The sequence below is a fragment of the Hylaeus anthracinus genome, unplaced genomic scaffold, assembly GCF_026225885.1.
Source record: "Hylaeus anthracinus isolate JK02 unplaced genomic scaffold, UHH_iyHylAnth1.0_haploid 11982, whole genome shotgun sequence".
NCBI classification, from domain to species: domain Eukaryota; kingdom Metazoa; phylum Arthropoda; class Insecta; order Hymenoptera; family Colletidae; genus Hylaeus; species Hylaeus anthracinus.
In genome coordinates, this window is record NW_026534330.1 from 9660625 (window position 1) to 9688103 (window position 27479).

The window sequence follows — 27479 nt, forward strand, 5'->3', positions numbered from 1 at the left end:
TATATTTGACAAATCATCTAGTATAGGTAGGTTAAATTGCAGTACTACGAAAAACGACGAACTACTATATTTTTTCTCATCAAAGTAAAAGAAAATAATTTTGCACTGAAATATTCTGTGGCAGAAAAATTCTTATAAAAGTCTACTCAGGAAGAGCCGGACACAAAGACTTTGAAAGGATCGATTTTATCGACAAAAAATCCATAAAAGTGTCACTTATCGTTGCACGATAAAAAGTAAACATTATCTAAGGTCGGTGAAGCCCTTTCAAGACTGGCCCTGAGTAAATCAGGATAATGCATCAAATGTGATAGAAAATAATAATCATTCACAAAGAGTCCATTTTCATGTATAAATTTTTTGTTCTTCAAACGAAATTAAAAAACCAAATCTTGTTTAGAGTCATTTTAATGACAGATAGAAAATTCAATTTAAATTCCTCTTATCCAATAAGATAATTTTTATGTATATTTACTTTTAATTATATGTTCTTAGAGTTAAATACGCAAAAATTAACGAAATTATCCACTGCCTTAGGTAAAATTATTATTCTTTCGAACAATATAACGAAATGCCAGATGTCCTTTTCGAGACGCGTCGAATGCTGTGTGAAACACCATATATAGATACGTCTGATAAAAGTTTCATATGCAAACGGATAACGCTGACAGGCAAACGTTAAGCATGAACAGATATGGAAACAAATCCCATTCCTGTATATCTAGATTTATATTGTTCTCTGTCAGAGTTATTCGTTTTTAAACACAGCTGTTATATAAACGCATATTAATACGCCTACGATCGTTTCTAATTAATAGCCCCACCGACAATTTCAAAAAACAGTCGACGATTTTGTTTCGTTATAAACGAAATCGATTCGAAATATCGACAGATTAAAAGAATCAACCGCAGTAAACACCAATTTACGGATATTGTGTTTTCATCATCGATAAACGAACGAATGAAAAGTATACACGTCAACGTTTCACGCTCGACAGATATTTGTGATTGCTTTTAACAAATAGCCGTATAAAGTGTTTGAATAATGGCAATGACAATTGCCACAAGAAACAATTATGTAAACAGCCCAATTTTGGAATCCTTTTATGTGATTAAAAATTACACTAGTAATGATAAAGCTGGACAGAACTGGTTGAATTGCGAAGAAAGAAATTTGTATCAAGAATCATAAGTGATTTAGAAAAGACGAAGATGTTTGACTAAACATGATAAGAAGAAACAATTAATGTATTAGGACCAATCGATTTTAAAGAAGGCAAAAATTAAACTTCATAATACACATTTTAAGAACGTACGTAGATAATTTTTAAGATTGAAAATCTTTTTATTTTTGAACATAATATCCTTGGCATTTACTTCATCTATTATCTATTATATGAGTATGGTACTTATTAATTCTACCTTCATTGAAATAATTTAAAAGAATAAAAATTAATTTTAAATTATACAAATTTCAAATTCATTTCTGTTCTTTTACCATAAATTTTATTGTACATATTAATATTTGAATTCTACTATGTTTCGATAAATCGCGGAATAAATTTTCCTCCGTACATGCGTTTTCTGGTTATAACTTTTGATCGAAGATATCAACCAGAGAGGAACTGATACTTTTCCGAACTGTACACAGAGGATTGTTCGATTGAATTCCGAAGCGTCGCATTTCTCATTAAAAGGAGATCCGGCAGAACGGTAAGAATTGTTCGCGAACAACCTAAACGCGCGCGAGAGACTCGACGGACATCTGTTCATGAAGAAAAAGCGGAATATAAAAAGGGAATAAAACCTCGATTCTCATAAACGTCACTGTAGACGTACATTTTATAGTACTTCTGTAGGTAATGTTCCTGCTTTCGGAAAGTAGATCTGAATGAGGGGCCGGGCGGTTTTACAGCTTCATCGAAGTGCAAGAAAAATAAAATTCCCCTAATTCACGTCTGACGGTACCGCGGTACTACCAGCTGTAACGGAATCGTATCCTGTTTTACTTTAACATTTCGATCCGACGGAACTTACAGACCTAACCCAGAAACATGTATTTCGGGATGTGTTGACCTTCTCAGACATTAGATATTTTTTAAAACGTGTCTCGCCGTTTCTTTCTTTTTATGAAATCTTAGTTGTAGCGATGATTAAGCCACAATAGTTTGGTAATAAATTTACATTATTTATCATCAATTTTTCGTACCGTAAGCTTCAAGACAGTTTCGAAAATATAATTTAATATTAAATGAGTATTTGATCAAAACCTATTATTCAGCAATGCAATGTTTACTATTGATGTTTATTAATATCTAAATCAATTTCAAAGAAACGTTAACACTACCAGCAGTTCAAAATACCATAATTCGACAAAGAATGATACACACTTCCATTCTAAGCATAAAACGAAAACTACATGCCCGTCGAAGCCTGCAAACAGTCGCAGATAGGTGTCTTCGAAAGATAAGAAATGCTCTTGAAAACGACGTGTCACGATGTAAGTCGAGTTTCATCCACATGGGTGGTTCACAACGGGGGTGCAGTGAAATGGTTTTCGAGTTTGCGGGGTGCGAGTGCATCTTGCGATTTTATCGGGAATATCCAGGACAGTAGGAAGAACGTTCAAGTCATCCTCAGGATTTCTGCGTCGCGACTCGTCGATTGTTTCAGCTTCTTTAATATTGAGACTTAGGTATAAGACCGGATTGCAATGTCACTGCAAGAGAAACTCAAGAATTTGAAATCAAGAAAAAGAGTTTGTTTTAAACAATCTTCCCTGGATTTGCAGATGTCTGGACGTGGCTTAACGTGCAACAGACAGGAATAAATGACTGAAGAATATCAGTAGAAGTGAACAAACTGTAACGTTTTTATGAACTTAAAAAATATTTAGACTAAACCCAGTGGTAGTAACATTAACTCCATTTTTTAAACGTTTTTAAATTTAAGTGCCAAAGCACTTGGTACAGTCATTACATTTTATATTTATAATAACTTTCCTGAATAATAAAGATTAACACAGATTTGTGCAATGAACGGCGCATATACATTTGACACGAGAAAATGAAAGAATAGATACGAATATCTATGTAATAGATAGTAGGTAATAGATAGCAATACACGAGGAAAACAAGTGTAACTGATGGAATTGTCATTTAAAAAATAAAATTGTCAAATAACCAATAAAACAAAGAGTGTCTATTCTCTTCCCTACTGGTGGACACCAAATCACAGCTTTGAAACTACTGTCAATAGTACTGATTCGCTAGCAGTCTCATCAGTGGCCTCCACTTCTAACCTCTTCCTCTATATGAAAATAGTTCCATCCCCCTATCCCCTTATTTTTTGAGACAATCGAACACAGTAGGATTAACTTCGATGAATCCAACATCGGGCGTAAGTTTCCACGGTTCAATTAACCAACGAGCCCCATTAAAGTGATCATACCGGGAGTTTCGGTTATAATTCTTCCACCTTCGCCCGCGCTGTTACGAAGTGAACCAGACGCGAGAGAGCCGGGAGAGAACGCGTTCTCAGAAACGTCATTACGGCCGTGCATTTTCTCGTTAAATACACCGAAATATCCCGAGAGGCCTGTCCTTTCCTCAGTTAATTAGTTAAATTCCCCTTTTCCCGTCGGTGATAAGCCGGAGAATTTCATTCTTAACGACCTCTGCCCGGCTTTACGCCGGATCCTTTAAGGAGACAATGACGGAACATCCAGTGGTCTTTCTTGCACTGTTGTACAGGAAACGATCCTGTATGCGCTTAGAGCGTATACCACTGGGATGCATTCGCTATGCTCGGGTCATTGTTCCGCATGTAAAGTTCCGATATCGTCCGCGTTTCGTCTTTAACTGCCAGTCCGCGGGGGCCAACGACGATGGAGGGCTCGTCGATGGTTACAATAACCCATTGTCTTCCGGACTATCTTAACAGGCAGCGAGATAATACTTTCTTTTCCCGCGGATGATTAATAAACCGCTCTTGATCGATGTTCGTACGTTCTTTCAGGGGACGGCGACGTTTGCTTTTAACTGAGAGATCTTTATTTAAGACGTTAAGACTCTTTTCTTTTTTGAAAAGTTTCGAAGCAATCTTCATGAAACTTTTGAAATTTTGTACGTTTATTCGCATACATATTTAGAGGATTCTATAAAATCGTCAACTATCCTGCTGAATTTGTTTAGAAGTTACGTAAAATATTTTATACGACTATAACTTCGACAATTCCTTATTTTTGTTTAAATTAGATTTTGTAGAAATATTTTAAAGACATTAAACAACAAGAATATTGACAAAAACAATCTATTGATTTATACAGAAAAAATTTAGTCCCTTAAGTATTGCCCTTAATAATTAGTGACATTGCTTTTGTGAATGTTTTATTTGAATAAAACGAGCAGAATAATCCTTGAAATTACCAAATTTTAAACTCGCTGGTTTTAACGTGTCTTTAAATAATAATTTCATTCCAAATTGGATCGAAGGTACAATTATTTTCTCATCGTACGCAACGTCGAATTAAATGCAACGCGAAAGCTTGCAAAAATTTGCAAGCGTGCGCCAAAAATGGAACGTTCGGATTTACAAGGCAGACAGGCAGTTAAAAGCAAAATTTCATGTACCAGAGTCGTCGAAATTTTAAATCTGAATCACTCGAATATACTATTTCACGGTAAAAACGGCAAAAACGAGCGTTCGTATGCGAAAACGCTTACATAATTAATAAACGCAAATACGGAAATAAAAAGAGATTGTAAACGAAAAATTCGGATTAATTGACACTGGTTTCCGAAATAAAACGAAAAATATTTTACGTACCAAATACGACGGAACACTTTGTCGAGATTTATCGTAAATCGGTCTGTTACCTTTCATGTGATATTTGATTAACACGACACAGCTTCCAGCAGCGGAACAACAGTTTCATTATAAAGCAGACATTGTTCATTATCAAACCATTATCTCTACAATTTTATTAAAAGAAGCAGAGGGAAATTGCTTCTGCTACTAATTACAAGGAGTCACGCTGTTAACGATTTAACTCTTCTTGAACGACAGCGCATATATATACATCTGGAGGCAAAGAACTTGCTTCTTGGTGAATTAATTACGATAGCACGCCGTGTAAAGCGATTTCTATGCAATTAAATAAAATAAAAATAATATTTCACCTCTAGAAATGTCAAGAATCTTAATTATATATTATAAGAAGAATATTGGTTATATATTTGAAAGTATATTTCAAACACCATAAACGTTACGTCATAGATATTCTGAGTAACTTCGATTCACTTTTATGTACTAATTTCAATGTTTCAATTTTCATTTGAAGATAATCTTGCGACATTCAAGTCTTATGCCCATCCGAACCTTGTATGATGTGAAACCTGCGTCATCCCTGGCTCTGCGTCACTAAATCCTAATTAATGATCTGGAACTCTATATCCTACACTTAGCCCTGTCCTGTGACCATCACTCATAGTGCAAAAATTCAAGTAATTCCTACATGAAGGTCAGTCACGCTAAATAGTTACCAATTTGTCTCAACGTTACTATTGTATTTGACATTAAAACTCTACTCTTTCGTCTACCTATATAGCGACATTTAACCTCCTAGTAGTTATTAATTCCATATCAACCTCTGACATTTACCAGTTAGTTTCAGTATCGACTTTGTAACATCATTCGGTCATCAATCTTAATTCCTGAGAATAATCGTGTGACACGAAACCAATAATTTTGTTTTTAAAATTGTCTGTACGTTTTTATCATTATTATTTTTTGAATTGCGATTTGCGATAGCAAAATTGAATGTTTACCTTATATTTTTAAGATTTCGTTACTCAGTGTAAGTTTGATGATCTTACTTTACAATTTTTTAATTCAGAAAAAATTCGCAAGGAATTGGTTTACGCAATATAATCGTATAATTTAATTTGAAAATTAGAAATATACGTTGCACTTGCTCCATTGTACCAAACAAAAAAACTGGTATCGCCAAAAGATAGTCCTCATTCTTAAATTCAAATTTTTGTATAATATATTTGGTTAGAAAAAAGTTACAGCGTGTCCCAGTTTCTAGCCTAATTCTGTATACGCAGCGTCTTATTGTCAGTGTTACTCGACGCAAACAATTCCAGCCAAATGTTGTCTTCATCGGTGCACGCATGCATATTACGCACACAGTCAATATTCCGGCGTGTTTCGTCATCACAGGTGCCGATTGACCAATTCATCGAGTTTCCATTGATCAACGACCAATCGATATTGTCCACCCTCTTGATTCAATTGCGTCTCCGCGCAATTATGAGCAACGACGAGGGAAAACTTTCAATTCGCGCATTTTCCGCGCGTAGGGAATCCGTTGAAAGGCTCCCGCGTCACGTTTGCGAATTAATTTTAAACGAACGACCCGCACGAGCGGCGAATTTCTGCGCGGGAATATTCAATTGAACGACGATGACAAAGCTCAGATGAGATAACCGCGACAGAGGCTCGTTCCGCAAAAGTTTTGCTCGCAGCGTCGCTCGAACGATTATGTTCGGGCCAGTGAAAGCAAACTGAAATGGCCACGCACTTTGAGTAATTTCAAAGTAGTCATCAAAACTTTTAGATAGTTAGAGAGAGTGAGACTAAATAATGAGCAATTTTAATGAAGAGTTTTCCAAAAAGGAGTTTTAAGATTGTGTTTTAACGGAAAAATGAAGCTCGGCGTGTATGTTCCATTTATGTTTTTTTAAAAACTAAAAGCTTGATGCTCCTCTTTGGAAAATGTGATATTTGCAAAAGTTCTATTAAACAATCTTATATTTGCAAATGACGCACTGTGAAAAAGAATAATTTCCAAGTGTCATTTGCACAATCAACCATCGCCAAACAAAACAGCATTCAAGCCAAGAGGAGACAGCATTCTTCTAGCAAGCATAAAAGAAACGATTACTCCGCTGAACAAGGAAAAAATTCCGATTTCTAAAGTGCTATAAACTGAAGAAAAATCGATCGAATTTCTCACCCCTACCCTCCTGTCTATAATATCCTTCCCTAATGGAAAACCTTTCGAGTTTGATTTTCCTTGCGTGAAATGAGCAAACTCGATCGAAAGAATTCGTTGTTTCATCCAGATCCCATTTTCACGGCATTCCTGCATAATTATGCGCTTCGCTAAAAATTGCTTTCCGTGCTCGCTGCAAGAGCGGGATGCATCGAGTTTATGCGCCTCGAGAGCAATTTCTAGACACTGAGAAACCATCGCGTTTACTGCGCGACAGTCAAACGTCCGCGTGAAACGAGCTATTGACTACTGGAAATCAAACTGCTGGAGAGGAGGGAGGCCGAGAGACGCGTGAAGATAAAAAGACAACGTGAATTCTGCGAGGACTTGGACGATTGAGGAGCAGAATTGCTTCAGATCGAATATCCGTGTCTGATAAATTTTAAAGTTTTGAATAAAAGAATTCAGATTATATTCAAATATAATCGCTGCAGTCGTATAAAATTCGACGATTTATGTGGATTTCTTTTCCTTGACAGGAAAATAATGATCTGTACGCAGAATGTATGCATATATTCTGTAAAATGCATGGACGTTTCGGTAGTATTTTCAGTGTGTATATGTATATTTTCATATATTTTATTTTATTATATATTTCATGACAGTATATACATATAGTATTAGGTTGTCCCAAAAGTTTCTTTTGCTTTATTAATAAGTAATACATGCACAATATTTTATGTTTGATGTTACATTACTGAATTGTGCACGATTCATCTTGCTCCATTACCGTTACAACAAGAATATCTATGAAATTAGATCGTCTATTTTAATAAACACGATCACATAAAATAATTGAGTGCAACTCGCGAAAGAAACTTTCGGGACAACCTAATATGTATGTACGAATAAAGTACAATGTACAATATTTATAGTCAATCTGATATTTTATACCACCAGCAAACAAACCCCTACTATCAAATGATTACTATACTCATACCACCCATCTCCATACCTCCATATCCAACTTTAGTTTCACGAAACAACATGAAGTCACCACTCGTATATTTGTCGCTAAATCAAACCCTCCACTCTTCGTCTTTCAGACATTGTACCAAAAAGTACCAGCGTTATCAATTTCACCTGTTCGAGGCGTTCGGGAATCGGCGTACCCGTCACTCGCGATAAGAACAGAATCGAGAACCGGCCTCGATCGCCGCGCGAGAGGTCGAATATTCGGGATGTCAACGGCGCGGGGGTGTTCTCGAAGGTGGCGAGGTAACGTAGGCGAAACTACCGAGTACGTTCTGCAAGGTGCACCGGGAGTAATACGTAGCACACGTCGGTTCGGTTTAAACGGGTTCCACGGCCTCGAATTTTCGCGGCAAGGGGGACCGCCCGTGTGCGTGTCGGGACTCATGCATCGAAGCTGAATGTTCCGGGGCGAGGGGGAGCTGTACAGGTTGGAAGTACACGTCGGAGGGGTAACGTCGGACGGGTGGCCTCTCGCGGGAAATACGTCGAGTATCTGAATAAATCGAAACAGCCAAAGTGATTCTCCAACTTAAATTAGTTTCTGCCTGGCATCGAGCGGAGGCTAGGCGCACGAGCATCGCTCGTCTCGCTCGCTCGAACGGGCACGCTCGCCTCGCACAGGACACGCGAATGGGTTGCTAACCTTACTTCTTTTCCAGTCTGACCGGCCCCGGCTCATTCCATCTGACTTTTTCCACCGTAAACGAATCCCGACTGATTTCCAGTCGCCATTTGTTCGTTTTACACGTGCCTCGGCCCGACGCTCGTAAACGCGACGCTTGCTGTCTTCCCGAATACGCTGACGAACTCTGGGGGGTCGTCGTGAGCACACCCCGTTACCTAGCTCGTCTAATTTTCGATGTGGCGAAAAGGCGAGGAATACTAACGAAGGGAATTCGTACTTGTAAGGTAGACTGAAGCTAGCCGTATCATTTTTTATAGTTCCTTGTTTAAACGTTATTGATTTTTCAATTTTAACACCTTGCACTCCGCGCCATCTCGTTACGAAATGAGCATTGATCAATGTTCCATCGTTTTAACGAAATTGAAAAAAACAATTTCTACGAATCCCGAATTCTCGAGCTTTTCGCACTCGTTAGGAGACACTTTATATTTTAAAGAATACGAATGCGGTTATGGCTATAGGTTCATTAGGATTAAAAATTCATTACATTTTTTCATTGGTATTAAGTCAAGAGTCATTTATACAGCAGACAGGTGATTATCAGGGACGACTGATTATTAAAGCGTCTTACTATGATTAATGGCTTTGGTTATCTGGGCTATCGTGAATTTTCTGTACTGAATTATGCAAAAATATTGATTCTATGAATAACATGAATAGAACCTGTTGAACAATTCTGTTTCAAAAAATTGCATTTGATACAATTGTACTTAATAATAATCTATTCAACTGGATAACTTCTATATGTTGGAACATTAACGTAACATTCCACATATTTGTAAATGTTTGACCATCGAGAAAACATTTTTAATTATATTCAGCAACGATTCAATCTTTATGGGAGTCTCTAAAGGTAATCTACTAAGAATAAAAATTTGCATTAAATAATATTTGGAGTTCTTAGATATCCAGTGAGAATTCATTAATCATTAGGCAGAAAACCTTCGAGACCTGAATAAATATTAATCTCTCCCCATAAAACCAGTACAGAATTAACGCATAAAACGACCGTGATACCCGACAAATATTAAGATCAGTTTTATGAAATTCACTCTTCGTGTGTTCATCAAGGTCGCAGGGAAAGAACCATGTTACAAGCACTCCGTTTCATTTGCTTAAGCTTGACTGTCTTTTCTGCTGCAGAAGGAAGCTTCAGAACACGAGCTTTAATCTTTCCCATAAAACACTGATTGTGGATTGACTTTTAAATGCCTCGGAAGCACGGGAGAAAATAGCAGACGGACCCTAGTACCGTCTGGCACGAAACTCGGGAAGTTTCTTATTTTTCTTCTTCTGTTTTATTTCCTTTCAAGTAGAAACAATGCTTCTAACTTTACATTTCTTTGGCTGACTTGTACCAAAGGAAAATTTAGTACCTTTCAGTGGCTCGTCGAAGGTATTATTTATTGAAACGGTTCATTCAATTTCAATCATGTGTATTATATTCGTCGTCTCGCTATGGGCCACATAAGAATTCAAAATTTTAATAATTATACGCGTAAGGAATATAAGGGTATATGTATGTACAGTGTGGCATATGGAAGTTTCTGTGGAAGACATCATTATGCGGAACTAATTAATTAATTAGTTGGATTAAAGTTTATAGACGAGTGTTACAATATAAGCAATGAATTTTCGTGTAAAACATATATTACTTACAACGAGAGAATAATATTTATATAAAAATATACTTTACATCGTTCCTTACTGTAGATGTTCTTAAATGAATTCTAACAATTCCACTATTATTTTTTGTTGTGGCGAAGCACGAGTATACCTATCCTTTTTGTCGTTAAAATAGCAATTTCGATTAATTATTTTCCTTTGTAACACAAGCAGAAATAACGTACTTCGTTTTTAATTCATACAAATGATTATTAGGCAAAAGATGGAAAAGTCGGTACACCGTGATCAATAATGCAATTATACACTAATAGCACGAAGGACACCCGAGTGCACAAAAGAACCGTAGTAACTTGATTGATCGTGAGCGATAATGATTGATTACTAAGAAGAAATGATTTAATTCCCACCAAATACACTTCCTGAACGCTTATATGAGTAATGTATCATTCCGCCATCATTATCCAGTATGCGGCGAAGTGGTCGACATGCATTGTGCTAACAAATTATAACCGTAACTAAAATAATGGCAACAATATTGCTGAATAATCGAGTGCGAAAATATTCCCATTTTTGCTGATTACCATTGATACGATGCAAGCAATTAATGTACAGTATATCAGATTTCTATACAAGCTACTAGAGATTCGATTATTCGATAAATTATAACTATTAAACGATATTATAGAAATGAATACTACCATTAAATGTTTACGATAGAACATGTTCGAAATCATGGAAGACAGTAAACTTGGAGCATCGGAGTCCTTAAGGACACTTCAAGAATTAAAACTTCCTAAATGGAGAATGGCCTGGAAGAAACTCAGCATGATTTAAACTTTCAACGAACAGCGTAAACTACTTGTGCGAGTAATGGAATTAACTTGACCTCGATACAAGAAATAATTGAAACTGGGTATAATTAAACACGACTAATTGCAAATGATTGTAATGGAAATGAAGAAAATATGATTCTATGTATATTAATTATCACAGATCGATTTATTTCTGGAATCAAATGTGTACTCAATTTACTGATTATATTAATTTATTCAAATAAAAGAATACTATATATATTTTCAGAGCAGTAGGTATATATATATATTTAAATCTACTAAAATATAAACGTTTATATAATGTTGTGAAAATCCAAATAATAGTGTTCATTGTATAAATTGATGAATTATACTTCCAAAGTAGAAAAGTTATTTTATGGTCATACAAAATTCTACAGTGTAAGATTAATAGAGGAAATGATTAATTACTAATGAACATAATGCGTGGTTCTACATGCTCAGTCTATGTGTATATCCATTTAGACAGGAAAGGGATATAGGTGAGTTGTTATTAGTAATCAGATAAGAAGCTTTGAATGTACAATATGGATGATTTGGTCTCACTCATGACATTAGAAATTAATCGTATTATACATTTCAATTTCATGTATTACTACTGCCATAAGAGTAATAATTACTAAGACGGTTTACGAAGATTGTTTCTGGATAAAAAGGAAACGAATTCAGTTGATAATTAAAACATCGAATGTGAAGTTTCTCCGAGCCATAAATCTTGCCTTGTGATGATAATTCGAGGATACGGTTTAATACGGCTGAGTGGAGTAGTATAGTGAAGCAGCATTTCTCCATAAATTTACGTACGTATATAGGTATGTTCTTCCCGTGAAACAGACGATATTCTCATGAGAATCAAGAAAGTCGAAGTTATGTACACGAGATGTTGCAGAATGGAATAAAGCCTCTTAATTCTTAATCAGTTCCATGCTAATTCCGTTTATTATTCACGAAGAAAATACACTATACTGTTAAATCATAAATATTGTAAAATTGCTCAGTATTATATCAACCGTTAACAAATAATTTCTATAGGCCAACAATTATAATTTGGGATTAATTATATTTGTATGACATAACATTCATAGTGATCTGTCAGTATATACGCGAGGAGAAAACGATTATTGCCCTAACAACAATGCTCAGACGATGAATGCCCTCATCAAACTTGAATAGGTTTCACTTTAGGAATTAAATTTTTCAACCATTTTGAGAGATGATATCAAAATAAGACACTTTTAATATTTGGTTGAATAAAGATGCAAATATAGTTTTAGTTATTTTTAATTATTTTTAAAAGTAGATATAAATGCATGACCTAATTTGAACCTATTAAGTGAGAATTTGATTGGCAGATACTATTATTAATTGTATGAAAATAGCGAAACTTTTAAACTTTCACGAAATTGGAAGCAGGAACCGAAAACTAAAAGAATATTTTAAACCTCAATTTGGATCAAATACATGAAATGGTATCAATCGATACGAACGCGTAGTTATGCTATTTTTTAACAAACTTTTACTATCGTAATTTCGAGGATGTTATCAAGCGTATTGGAAGATTAACGACGACTATCGTTTCCAAAAGCGGAATGATTTTAAAATACCGTAAACCACGAACTCCTGGAAGAAAATTGCCGAACTCGGGAGGCCTAAGCGCAAATGCTATTAAAGCGGGATAGTTTTCATATAGTATCACACGAGTGAGCTTCCGCTGTTAGAAGAACCATAGCCTTGGAAAGCCAGGATTATATCCTCAAGAGTTCGCCAGTTTTCGATTCTCATTTAATGGACTTAATGGCGCGTGCTGGAGAGGGAGAAAAAAAGAGGAATATGGAAGAGGAAATAAAGCGCGTAAAATCAAATTGAAAGAGGAAACTCGTGATAAAATTAGTAAGTGAACTGAAAAAGGTAGAAAAAAAAAAACACTAGACATTTCGCAAAACTGTCGACATTCAGATTTCCCTCTGCTCTTATCATTTTTTAATTAATACTGAAACTCGTTCTTCTTGACTTTCTCTGATAAGAGTCCTCAAGATAAGCGATAAAAGAAAGTCACAAGAGTATTTGAAATCCAACTGACTCTCAAACATGGCCTTGAAATTCTAATTAATCTTTATTAAGATATGTTAAAGAGTAGAAAAAATAATTCCATTCAGAGGTAGGAAAAGTTCTCATCACTCGAATGAACGATTGGAACTGGATTTAACTAAGTCTCGTCAAATGAAAATAACAATTTTAATTACAGTATGAAAGTTTTTATAATTGGCAATTCCAAATTTAATTGATTAATCGAATAGGCATTGTGAATAAATTGCTAAATGTTTGTTTCATTTGTTATTCGAATAAAAATTGACAATTCTTGCCAAACAGACAAAAATGTTAGGGGCATACTATGCCTCATTCGGTGGTATTCCATTCTTGTAAATTTAATTAAGTTAAACGCATAAACATTTAAGGTAGAAGGTTAAGGTAGGTGGGTCAATAATATTGTACATGTTTGAATCCAACTTTGTACCAGTTATAATATCGGAAATACTACATCTCATTAAAAAAAAAAAAAAAAACAACATCAATGACTTGGAAATCTCAGAAAATATCTGACTGGAATAATTTTTATCTATCATAGTACGTTCCCCTCATTTTTCTTTGTGACACATCTTCGTGTTCTTAAGCGAAAATATTTCAATTAAGAATCTTAGAAGATTTCACTTTGTATAACAATTAATCCAATCTCCATATTGCCATAAAACATAAACAAATCATTTTCATTCACGGTAACGTAAAGTACCCAATAAAATATTCATTCCTCGCCTGACGGTCTGACAGTAAAACACGTTTTTATACCCATACGGAAACCTTTCTTCCTTTTAGGCGAAGCCCTCGCAATCCTGTATGCCTTCTTCGTTACTTTATGCTGTACATTTTAGGAACCGCTAAAGTGGAAGGATAGAGAGATAAAAAGACGAGAACTGAAGCCAAAAGAGAGGCCTCCATGGGTAGGGGAGGTACGCCATAAAACGGTAACGCCACGCGATTTCTGCGCCCGGGCCATCTTCTCCCCATTTAACCATCCCCCGTGGCTCAGCAGTTTGATCCAGTTATCCACACGGGAACGCTCCTTCAGACGGATTAAATGCAACTTCTACTCTCGCACGTGCGCATAAAAATACCGATCATAAAATAAAATAACCGTAGGTGGCTGGCATTGCTCGTCTATTGCCCCGGGAAAAAAGTGATTTGCGCTCTGAAAAGAATACGCCGACGCTTTCTCTCCGTACACTTTTGAACGTCGAAAGGCGCGTCCATTACCATCCTGATCTTTTTTGATACTGCATAATATGCCCCGATAGCAGATAGACCCGTTGATAGTATTCAATTCAAAAGCTGCGTTGAAAAAGTCTTGCCAGTATTCCACGATTTCCACTTCGATAGTCAAACACCCTGCATTCGTCGTTGAACGGATTTAAATGATATTAGGTTGTGACGCATGGAACGTCTGTTTGCAGATATAATCAATCACGGGAGGTTACATGCAACGCTGTTCTCTTGAAAGAATTAAAAATTTAATTAGTACATTGCAATGGCATGTTATATTGGGTTGGCGTAAATAAATTTCACCCTGGGCAACAGATAATGAGGAAAACCCTTGCAGGTAGCAATTGTTAATTTGTCTGATGAGTGGGAGCAATAGTTAATCAACGATGGTTATTATATAATTGATTAAAATGTAGTATGCAATACTGTATTTGGAAATAAATTAAAAATTAGTTAAAAAGTGGAAATTATTTATGAATCGCGTTAATGTATACTGGCTTCATGAGTGTAATAAAGGTCATAATGAACTTAAATTACGAAATAATAAAAAATATACAGGATACATACTTACTAATAATGAATATGTTGTAGAAAATGGCAGAAGTGGATAAAAAATCATTAAATCAAGATGTAAATGTAAATATTGTTAATACTATCCAATAGATATTTTATGTGTATCATTACTATCTATTATCTATTATTTATGAATACTATTATTTATATTCATTACTACATAATAATATTTTGAAAACATTTAATAGGACCGACTTTTTTGATTGGATGAAGCTGTGCTTTTCAGTTATACTTATTCTAAGAACTAAAGTAACCTACAGCCTTGAATTACAGATAAGTTACTACTCAAAAATCAATCGAATTTAATATAAAAACATAATATATACACCTAATGCAACTTAATAACGAACTCGACAATTTTTAACTGGAAAAGCTGGAAACGCTGTGAAAATTGATACGTTTTACGTCGAAGCTTGCAACAATACATTCAACAATTAAACACTTGTAATATTTAGAGACGTGCAGTATTTCGAGAAACGCGTGTACGATGTTTTTGTTCCATCGTATCCACTCTGATCTCGTTACCGACAAATTTAATTAATCCAAGTACACAACACGAAATATAATTCCATACAGATCCACGTTACATCATTCCAAAATAGAATGTAAACCGGTGGATGTTTTGTCCTTTCAAAATAATTCCTACCAGACGAAAATTACAACGAATCAGGATGAAATGTTTCCCTTCACTTTTAATGAGAACACTGGTTATCATTCATGCTGTCGTTAACAAGCACGTGTGTTTCGTTGGGAACGGAACGTTTTGTTTCGAGAGCTGCTTAAAGTTCGATTTTGATATTTGCCCGAAATAAGGTTGCGCGTGCATTTTCGATAAAATGAAAATGCTACTTATGCTTTTCATTTAAAGGAGCTGGAAATATCTGTTGCATGATTTTACAAAATAAATCGTTCACGCATATGTAATGATCGGAAACAGATATCATAAATACAATTACGAAGTCTAGATGATGATAAACAATTTTGTAAAATATCCACGCGAGATATCTGTCGTTATTCTTAAAGATAATTGAGCTAATCTGAAAAACTGAATTTGAAAATAAATTTTATTTCATATTCATCTGTACCAAGCAGAATGAAACATTTGTTTTTTAGTAAAGCTGCATATTGAATAGAATTTATTAATTTAAAGTATTTGTATGATTATTTCGGTTTCTAATTATTTTCTGTAAACTTCAAATTCAACATAAAATTCCAAATGGTTCATTGAAAAATATTTCACATTACAAATGCGTCTATCGCGTACTGTTTGTTTATGCATTTCTATCACGAACGACGATATATAGAACTTATGACCCTGAACCATGAATTATTCATATATCGCGACACACTGTTCAAGTATTAATTAATACGCTATTAAACGGCACATGCATGTGGCAATTTTCTGGAAAGTCAAACATTTAGTGAATATATGAATACTTTACACATTGGATATACAAACAAGTAAATATATATAACCTTTTTCATTTTCTCTGTTAGGTTAATAATTTTGCTCTAGAATCCGAAAAATATAATCTGCTATGCATCTAATCAACAAGTTTAATTTGAACAAAATAATACAAAAACTTAAAATAAAATTAGTCTGCGAATAATAAGTTATTTATATGTTATTCTAATTGAAGTTGTATTTCTTTCTAACAATTTTAATTAACAGAATTTCACTAGAATTCTGAAGAATATATTACCAAAAAAAAAACAATTCAAGCTTATCAAATAATTGATTCAGTTTCATTGCATAATTTACATAATTTCACCATATCCTTTTTAATTAATCCTAATCAAGCATCTGGTGACTAATCGGGGATATCATACGTCAACTCCAGAACGTAGCTAGCAGATCAATCTCCAATACCGACACGATGCAGTCGCGATATTTCTCAGCGCCCCTTTGGCTTAACTGCGGCATACGTATTCTAATACAAGCCACGCTCGCAACAGGAATATTTCACGCTATTCTCCTCGTTCGTTCCCGCGTACCATATTTTCCACGGAACTCTGGAGTTTCTCTTTCTTCGAATATCTAAACATTTTTCGCGCAAATCCTACTTCAGCGGCGGCTTACGTAGCCACCGATGATTTTGCGTAAGTCCCTGACGTGGTACGGGGCCATCGTATAGCTTACCGAATGAAAAAGAACGGTGCCACGGTAAATCAGCCCATTAATCCATAATGAGATTAGCATAATAAATCATCGTTCAACGTGTTCCTCTATCGTTGCACGCTAACGCTGAATTCGACGCGTAGCGAATGACCCACATCCTCGCGATTGTCGAAAACCGATAATCGTCGATACTTTTCAATTTTCTTGCTGCTTTCATAGTTAACGAACGCGTGGGTTTTACTTTTCTTTTTCAATTGTAACCCCATTTTCTGCGAGTTTGTAATTGAAATTAACAATGAAACGCGATCTGTTTTTTCCCCTGCTAATCGATTGGCATTCAATTTGCATAGTAATTATTGTCTACACGGTAAACGCGTGCACACGCATCGCACACAAAGTGGCCCATTTAAATCAAGCCAACTGAATATTTTGTCCAATTGTGATGATACAAAAAATATTTTACGTGCTGTTTGAATGGTGTAAATGGACCAATACGCTGCAAGAAAGCTTGTTTACAACATTTTTTGGGGGGGAATTTTCATTGTTATGGAAGATCATTGATTTTAGACAACATTAATGTATGTTTAGATATGTATAATGGCATCCAGATGGTCTGGTTTCAGTGAATCAGCCTGTAGAAATCCAATTCGGTGCAAGTTTCTCGAAATTACAACGAACCTTTACCCACATAAATTATGATGTTAAACGTACTATGCACTCACGCTCCAAGAAACGTAATTTATTCGTATACCACGCGATAGAGAAACAATTAGTTTGATTATGATTGTAACGGAGTTACGTTTCTCCGTGGCAGCAGAGTTTCGATAATTATTTTACCGTTTCCGAGTTCAATTCGACTCCGCGTAGCTGTAAACTGAATTCCTAAGTTTAGTCTCGCGGGAAAAAGAAAAGGGTAATTCGATATCGATACAGAACATTACGAGTGTAAAAGAATAATGAGGGAAAGAGTTTTCTTTTGTTTCGGCGTGGGCTTTATTTGTCACAGGAAACGATCCAAGCTTTGGCGTCATTTTTACATCTACGATTATTACAGATAAAATTGTATGCTATTGTAAAATAGTTTCATTAATACTTTTTTTTTAAGTAGAAGCCATCTTAAGATACGACAAATTGCTTTTTACATGAAAATTTCAAGAATATTAAATAATTTTTTTTTTTAAATTCTAAACAATTTGTGTAAAAAGTGTTCACTCTATCTCAAAATTGTTTTTATTCAAGAGACACAAGTATACAATATTTTGTATACATTCGGATTTGTGTCGGAATAGTACAATTCGAATTCAGGTCGAGAATATCAGAACTAATTTGTGTCCCTTTTCTCAATCTATAAATATTGCGTATAACAAAATTGAACTAATTAATAACGTATAGTTTCATTGCTAGAAAAAATAGTAGTTCAAATAGTACTATTTATTTTTTGTAGCATTGGACACCGTGGGTAGAAAGTGTGTAGACAGTACTACTGGTATCAACAATTTGCTGATTGCTGCTTACATTTGGGAATAATTTATGCAGAAGTTTCGGGACAAAGTGCATCGCCACGCCATACCGCCGTGGATAACCTTTTGCCATCTTTTAAGGGTAGTAAACGTGACACTTGAATATATCCAGACCGAAGTAAAGTGTGGAGTATGTCACATAAAATGACAGGAAGCTCCAGTAAAACTTCTCATACATGATATATTCTAATAAATACCAACCTAAAATATTCAACCACGCGTTTCAGGAATATGTCGGTGTACATACCAAATTCTGGGTTGGGGAGGCGGGGGCTATATAATGCAAAACAGGCGTATAATATCGTCACGCGATTTCATTTACATAGTGATGTTTAAACGTGAAAAGAATGAAAATTATTAAAATGAAATCGTTGAGACTCTTCGATGCCTGTTCAATTTTTGATGAGTTATTGATGTTTGTTCTACTGGTTGAATTTTTGCTAGTGACTCATGAATTTTTATTCCTTTTATAATACGTAAATATTCATGCTGAATCTGTTTGCTGTGTCGAACGTCAGCCAGAAAATAATAATGAAAATCTATATTAAAAACAATTACATTTAATACTCCATTTTAATATTTTGATATTTTTAATATGTTTTTAAAATATATTTAAATTCATTGACTTTTCTTACAGTAAGAAGCATGACGGATTAATCACATACATTTTTTTTCACGTATATTTTTCAACAACTGCCATTTTTCACGTAACTCTTTTTCCTTGTATAATATTTTAGACAAATGTTTTTGAAGAAAGTGTTTAAGTGTAATAGTATTATTTTAATTATGACGTTATGATTCGTTATTTTATTGATACTATTACTACATTTTTCTTACTACAATTTTCTTTCCTTTATCAAGATTAAAGTAATTGGAAACTTTTACATTCATTTAAAATTCCTTTTGCAGGATCATTCTACAATGACCCTAAATCGTTGCTTGACAATTAAAGAATTGAATTATACAATCGCTAACGATTCCTTTCTATAAGGAAATAACGAAATGAAAATTGATACGTAATGGATTATCGATGACCCCCGATCGTATCTCGAAGCTATCGGAAATGCTGATAATATTTATTTTCTGTAAGAATCTCAACAAAAGCGAAGCGTTCAAACTCTCCCAGCCGCAATGCCCGATATTGTACCGCACCCCACCTCTTTTGTTCTCCAATTTCTCGGTGCGTTCAAAGCTCAACGCTCACCCTGTCCGTGGATGCGCCCGCCGGTCGAGATAATTATATCTGCCCACAATCTCGGTTGCATCGCTCACCCCTGACCGGCGAATGTTGGGTTTCACTAGCCTGAAGCGTTTCTCTACTGTATGCGCCCGCGAACTACCGGCTTTTGGGTGGCGAATCGCCAACAGAAATGATTCTCCATCCATGCAACTGTATTCCGTCGCTGTTGATCCATTCAATTTGAGAGACGACTCTCAGTCGCCACTGGCATTCACCTGCTAAATTAGGTGACACCACAGTGGCAACAATCTTTGTTTATTTTAGATCTTACCAAACATTGAAGCGTTGACAATAACGATTAGCCGTGAAGAGGTTCGCAAGCCCCATTTGTGTATTTTTGTAGGAAGTGTAAAATGGCTGTTGTGGTTCTTTATCTTAAATTCGACAATGGCAGAAACTTGTTTCTAAAGTGTTTATCATATTTGATGTCTTGAGACTCTCTAACAAACGAATGTCTGTAGTGAAATTAGTTTGTGTAAAGGTAAAGTTAATTTTACACATTTCCAAGACGAGGTCATTTGTATGTACAATTCAGAATACAATTCAGAATGTACATTTTTTAAAGGTGTAAAGATAAGTAAAATATTAAAATACATAATCTTCATACACTAATTTATGTGTTATATAATTTTACGTTAGTCGTGAAACATTAGTCAAATATTTTCAAAATCGTCTGGAGTTGGAAAGAAAAACCTGCGTAAATTCCTACACGTAGTATTTATCATCCCTCCAAGACATAACAGGTAGTGAGAACCCCATTCAAAAGATTTAGATACTAATTATCATTCCCTACCAAGTCCCATTCGACTCTATCTCACGTCTTCCCAATAATAAAGTATAACGTCTCATCAACCGCCGCGTTGAAGACACGTAGCCTGATAGATTCATCGAAATTGCGGCGGTACACCAGAAGTAGTCGCAATTTTATTCGGGCTTTTCTCACGACCGAAGTTGCGATATGTAACGCGGAAACGTGTGCAGCCGTGAGAATTATATAGGAAGGCGAAAAAGGAACGGGAAGGGGTTGGCGCCCCTCGAGTCTCCCTGTGGTGAGTCGGACTTGTAAATGCGCGTCACCCACGGTATCCCAACCTCGAGTCTACCCCTCAGCCCCCTACCTACAACCCGCCGAACGTGTATGTACGCCGGGTATATGGGCGCCGGAAGGTAGGCGGCTGCGAGCTACAGTGGAAACACAGTTCTTGCATTAGCCAAAGAAAGATTTCTAGCGAGTCGAGCGAGCGAAACTCGTGCTAAATGGCCGTGGGAGAGACGAGGAAAGAGGATCCGTATAGATAGCAACGGCGGTTCTTACCGGAGGCGTGGTAGCGGGCTGTGTCGTTGATCCTTGCCGGTTGTATCGGCGGGACTCATGGATACACTTTTCGTGGCTGCCCCCATAGCGCAGGGATGCTAGAAGAGCGTTTCCTTTATTTAATGTTTTGTTCGTGAAGTATAGTGACCAAATTCAAACAACCATTTTGTTTTTATTATGTCATTTCCTATCAGGCCTGAATTATTTTTCTTTCTCGGACTAATGACATTCAATTTCTAGAGTTAACTTGGACTAAAATTAGCATGAAAAAAGTAAAAAAAAATCCTGATAGTGTAGCTTTCGAGGGAAATTGGTCTTTCTTTATACGCAGAAACAAGGACAATCATTCTAAACTTCTAAATTTTGTGTCCTTAATTGTGGACGCCAGGTCTGAAAGGGTTAATGCAAAACTGACCGTAAGAGGGATGAAGAAAGAGAATCCCTGTAGATAGCAATTGTGGTTCCTACCACAGCCGTAGTAGCAGGCTGTATCGTTGATCCTTGCTGGTTGTATTGCGTAACTTCGGTTCATGGATTCTCTTTTGGTGGCTACCATAGCGCAAGGGGGGGAGGGGAAACGTGAGAAAAGGTCTCGTTTTCAACAACGATTACCACCATTACAGGGCGGTCTCGCGATTTCAATGGCGACGTCCAACTTATAAAGTTCTGTCTTTGATTAATGCGCAAGTTTCTTTTCGGAAGGTGTTCCCAGGAGGAGGATGAAAGACGCATAGCCGATTGGAAGTGGATTCAGAGTTGCCTTGAGGGATATTTATCGGGGGGCTGTTATGTAGTCGCCTGGCGTTAACCTTTGGAGAAGCTTCGAGAGAATGGGACGTTGGTTTAATGAACTTGTTTGGGTTTTTAGGTGAAAAGTGTAACAACGAGGACAACAGAAATTGTTAGTGTAGTATGTAGTAATGAATGGAAATGAATTCGTGTTAGTATTTTTAGTGTGTAAATGGTTTAAAGAATTTTGTGTATTTTAGTGAAAAGTGCAATAATAACAGACTATCTGAAGAAGTCATATCAACAGGTGATTTTGGAAATAAATTGAAGATTTAGAATAAAATATTTCAATACAATGCTTCGTTATTAAGAAAATCAATTCTGAGAATAGAATACTTGGAGGGATTGAGAGCGCCTTGCCTGGTGTGTCTGACCAATACTCGACGTTTCTACTGTTTCTACTTGCGGTGCTGTATGCAAGCATTGGAGATGGACTAATTCATAAGTAAATCTTTCTCTAACAACTTTTTAATGTTAACACTTTTATAAACAATCCTTTTAAACATACAAAAATATTCTAAGTTAGATATCTCCGTATTAAAGTTTGCTTCGATTTCTAAGCAGTACTTAATTGTTATACAGTATTTAAATAATTCCATCAGCATGAGTTCTCGAAACACGAGTGAACAATGTACTATCAATAAATTAACTTCCGTACTTCGGTAAAATACATTAATCGGTAAATTGAAGACTATATCCAGTGTTCAGAGCGAACTGTGTTCCATGTACTCTTACCCAGAAGGAATAATCTCCAACACACGATCCTTCTGCCCAAGTCAACAACACGAAGGGATCCTTATTTCTCTTTGCACGTATATTTGTCTTATTGACCGCAGTACTTGCGGCCGCTTGTTGAAGATGAACTACCTGGACTGGGCTCGCGTTCTGTGTTCGCAGGTTAAACAAACCTCTTCTCCGGAAGCCACGAAATTGCAAACTCGAAGCTCTGGTGTCAACGCGTCGCGATTCGGTCTATTAAGGATTCAAGCGGAATCCTAATACGCAGGACTTATGACACGGACTTGGGTTATTGACTATTTTTTGAAAATTACGGAATTTTTGTCATTTGCTGCAGTATTGCAGCATTTACGTATGTAATTGTTCACATTACTTAGAAAATTATGACCAGTCGCATTTCCAAATTATTTTATTGTCATGTTGTAGTTTCTTTGTTTCAACGTTTGGCAATCAGATTTGTTAAAAGCTTGTTAGGATCATAGGTTTATTCATAAGACAATGGAGTACAAATGCGTTTGGGGAAATGATTTAAAGATTAAATAATTTGAAACAAATTTTTGTTTACATACTCGTTGAAATATATCGAACGAATGATGCTACGGATTTTGTAATAAGATTATATTTGTTGACTTTTTTTTTCATAATGATGTGAACAAAATTTATCTCAAATTTAATTCCACGCCACTTAATTCAGAGTCAAACTTTTACAAAAAATTTACTGACAGTTAATTTTCAAATTCTAAAAATTCTAATTCTAATAAATTTCAAAGTCACATAAGAATACTCATGTCCAAAATTTTATAAAGAAAATAACTAGTAGTTTATTTTTACATAAATGCCCCCTAGATCCCTTACGAGTGGCATTCACGTCGCGGCTGAAACATAGACTTTCGAGTTTCTCGCGATCGCCGTTTGTGGCCACGAGTATCTGCTCGCGAGGACGAAAATCGTACACGCTCATAACGGGGAGGTAAGAACACCCGATTCTCCGCGAAATTGGCGAGTTTACTAAATGCTCTCGAACGAAGGCAGCCCTGTCTCGAGTCAGGTCCCCCAGGAGAAGTTTCGAACTAATGGCCAGGGATCGATGATACTTCGCTTTTAAAGATCCGCTCGGCTCGTTTCCCGATCTTCGTCGCTACGGAGAAGCTTCGAGTCGAGTCAACTTCGCGAGGCGAGAGCAGTTTTCCGAACGATCGCGATCCTTGACTTCAAAATTTCAGCATTCCAAATTGATTCGCGGACTGGATGTATTGTAGTTGTCCCCGTCAAGCATTCATGCGTTGGACACCGAACTACTTCTTGGGATAATCCATTTCACGCGTGCTCGACGCGCTCCGATCGGAGATAGCAAAGAATAGGGCACTTCGCGAATGAATTGGACTGTTTTAATAACCCAGCCGATGATACAGTGGTTCTTCAGTTTTTGAGCTTATGGAACTTATAGTACTTTTCTAATACAGAAAAAGTAAAGCGAAATCTTAGTTCTCTCATGTATAGTTGTTCAATATTTATCAGTCACCATTCTTCCTTCTAACATTTTCTATTTTTAATTAACGTATATTCACCACCAAGCCTTTTCCTCCTGATTCACCTTCTCTTTTACAATGCCTATCTTCTTCTAATCCTGCCAAATAATATTCAACACCGTGTATCGAAAAGCATTAATGCTACGAGGCAACCACCTTTGTTTATTTTAAACAGTCGTCGCTTTAAAGGGAAAACAAACATGCAAATTGTGCAAAACATGCAAGATTGTATTTCAAGAATAAAAAATGCCTGTTTTCTGACCACTGCTCATTAAAGTGAAAAACACAGTCGCTAAAGCGCGCGTGAGTCCAGTGAATAACGAGTGTTTTATAAGGCGGCCATATTTAACGTTACCGCTTAAATAAAATTTGTTACCGCTAATAATTAATTATCGCGGCGCGTAAAAGCCGCTGCAAAACGGCTAAGACAATTACTGTTTAAATCGGCAGCTTGCGGAGCACCGGAGGGAGTTATTAATGTTTTGGGAAGTGAAATTACTTACCGAGTATCTGGCTAAGAACGGTGCGGCCGTCTTCGCCGAGGCAGGCGCTGCGAGCATCAAAGGGATTTGTGAATTGCACGAATGCATAGCCTTTGTGCATGGATATTCCTGAAACAACAAACGATCGTGACGTTCCAAAACGACCCCGTTCTTTCTTCGGACGGCCCGAATGGAGTGGAACGGGAATACCGTGGAAGATAATAGGAGAAATCTTTAATTAAAATTGTTTCCATGAATTTTGATGAGGCAGGAGGAGTTTTCAGAGGGTGCGTCTGTCATCGTTGGCGTTGGACGACGAACCAAGCGGGATATCGCGATTACCGGATCGAGAGTACAAAACTAAGCATTTCCATTGTTCAACTTTTGTTTATGCGTATAGTGATTAAAGTCGATTAGTACGTCAATCGGTATAAAGTGGTGGGAAATATGAGGACACAATGGAATAAAATACGCATGACTTTTTCCTTCCTAATTTAACATTTTACTAACCAATACTGATTAGATTTATAAATGTTATTCATTTTAATAACATTCTGTGTAAAAAGTCCGTTAATAGGCTACTGATCGAAACAGTGTTACCTAGTCCTAATGGACAATTTTTAAGAATAAAAACCGCAATGCTTACAATTATTGATTATTATTTAACACAGTATTCATTGTAATTTTTACGTAACAATATAAACAACGTTCTGTGGAGTAACATCTTCAAAGAATAATATATGTAAGAATCTCTCAACAATTTATTTCTTTTAATTACTTATCATTTGTAATTAAAGTCTGGAAAATATTTAGTCAATACAAGCACTTCAAAATATACATCATACGCACACGCGAAACACTTGTCTTGCAATTTTATAAATCGACGGTATTTATATTTCATTCCCATTTTTAAACATGCAATTTCAGTACATGTTTCAGTCGATACTTTTAGTGGAATTACCACATGTACGTGTGTAAAAACACGGAAAGGTTGGAAATTTTATTTGAATTAAATGTGTACAAAGAACGATAGGGACGCTTTTCATGTAAAATTTGTTAATATTTTAGTTAACATCAACGACACAAAGTCTTTTTAGTATAAAAATTCATTCTTTTTGCAGTCGAAATACAAATAATAAATGCATTTGCCGCGTCAATGTAAAAAACATTTTATACAAAAACAGATGTTTTACTTTTTGGCGAAGTCATGTTTACATAATTCAACCGTATTCAGAGAACATGCTTTCCGATTTCATTGGTCGATAAAAAGCGTCTGTTTAATATTGCTACCATCCTCGTTGCTTGTAACTCGAATTCATACAACGCGTAACGTTTAACAGCGCTATAGGGAAGTCTATCGTCCACCGTTCGAAGCCGACTCGGATCGAAATCGATATCGAGGACACGAAGGGGTTAAGATTCACTTTGTTAATGAAGGAAGCGTAACGTACTGGAAGTTATTGCCACAATACGCGTGAAGTTCCAGCAAAATAACATCCCCGTCCAGGTCGTAAGGAGGAGCACAAAGTGCTCGACATTTTCAACCCCTTGACATTATTAACATGTCCGACGCAACTGGCGTGGCCAGATAAGTTTTTTTTAAAACCGTCACCGTCCGTTTCGGGGGGTGGACGCGTGTCGTACGATATATATCTGTATCTAGGCCGCATATAACCCTGTCTATATATGTATAACCGTGGCAGGAATATATGGAGATTTACATATTTGTTTCAGCATAATGAATTCCATGCATGGTCAGCTGCTAACCACGCAAAAGTTATTACGGGTACACAGATTACAGGGGCTCCCGCGTTAAAATGAACGTATCTGCCGACTTGCCACGCAGACTGCCCATGGAATCGATGACACTGGGTGCCACATGTGGTAGCCGATGTAAAATGAAAAAAAGAAAAATATATGAAACGAGAAAATATTGGCAAAAATTTCGGACGAAAAACGCACCACGGTTGGGTACCTCGGGGGGCCCTTGATATTATGACATAGCGTTTCGAATTTTCGGAGTTTCCCAGAATTTGTCCAGCTGAGTTTTAATTCGATCGTTAATGCCACCCGAGCGCAGAGGTATTCAAATTTTCGGTGTTCCGCGAATCGGTTATTGCCACATACCGAGCCACCATTAACAAGCAACGGTTTCTCTGACTTAGGCTTCAGGATTTTGTTTTTTAATGAGAGAACATACATAACTGTAAGCTTGTATAGTTTATATGAAATGAAGGCATAAAATAAGCGTTTAGTATGTAAAAAGTTAAATTTTTGTTGAGGTGATAATTGGACTGATTCGTAAACGAGAGATTTATAAATAATTAAATATATATGTTTATATAAACATTCTAAAACGGAGTTATAAAAGTGTGTTAAATGTGTAGAAAATTTAATGACATTTTTATCAATAATGAAATATATGTAAAACTTAATTGTATACATATAAGATATGTGTAATAAAATTTCGTTGAGTTTTAACTAAAAGTACCTCAAATAGATTTTTATAAACCCAGCTATGATCTCAATTATATTTTCCACGTGTCGTTATCTTTCAAGAATCAAATTACACCGCATCCCCAGCAAGAAACCATTGCGGTACAAACATTTACAGAAATCCTTTCGCGGAGTGTTCATCGCTCTCGCCACAGAACGGTACGCA

At 36.1% G+C, this 27479-nt stretch overlaps 1 protein-coding gene across 2 annotated transcripts in view; it reads right to left on the reverse strand.

Moving 5' to 3' along the window:
• LOC128886057 (uncharacterized) overlaps positions 1–27479 on the reverse strand; it is a 346337-nt gene that overhangs the window by 101467 nt on the left and 217391 nt on the right. For both annotated transcript variants that reach the window (XM_054140597.1, XM_054140598.1), the window contains one exon: positions 24839–24946. In XM_054140597.1, coding sequence (XP_053996572.1) covers positions 24839–24946 — 108 coding nt within the window. The remainder of the gene's footprint in view (positions 1–24838; positions 24947–27479) is intronic.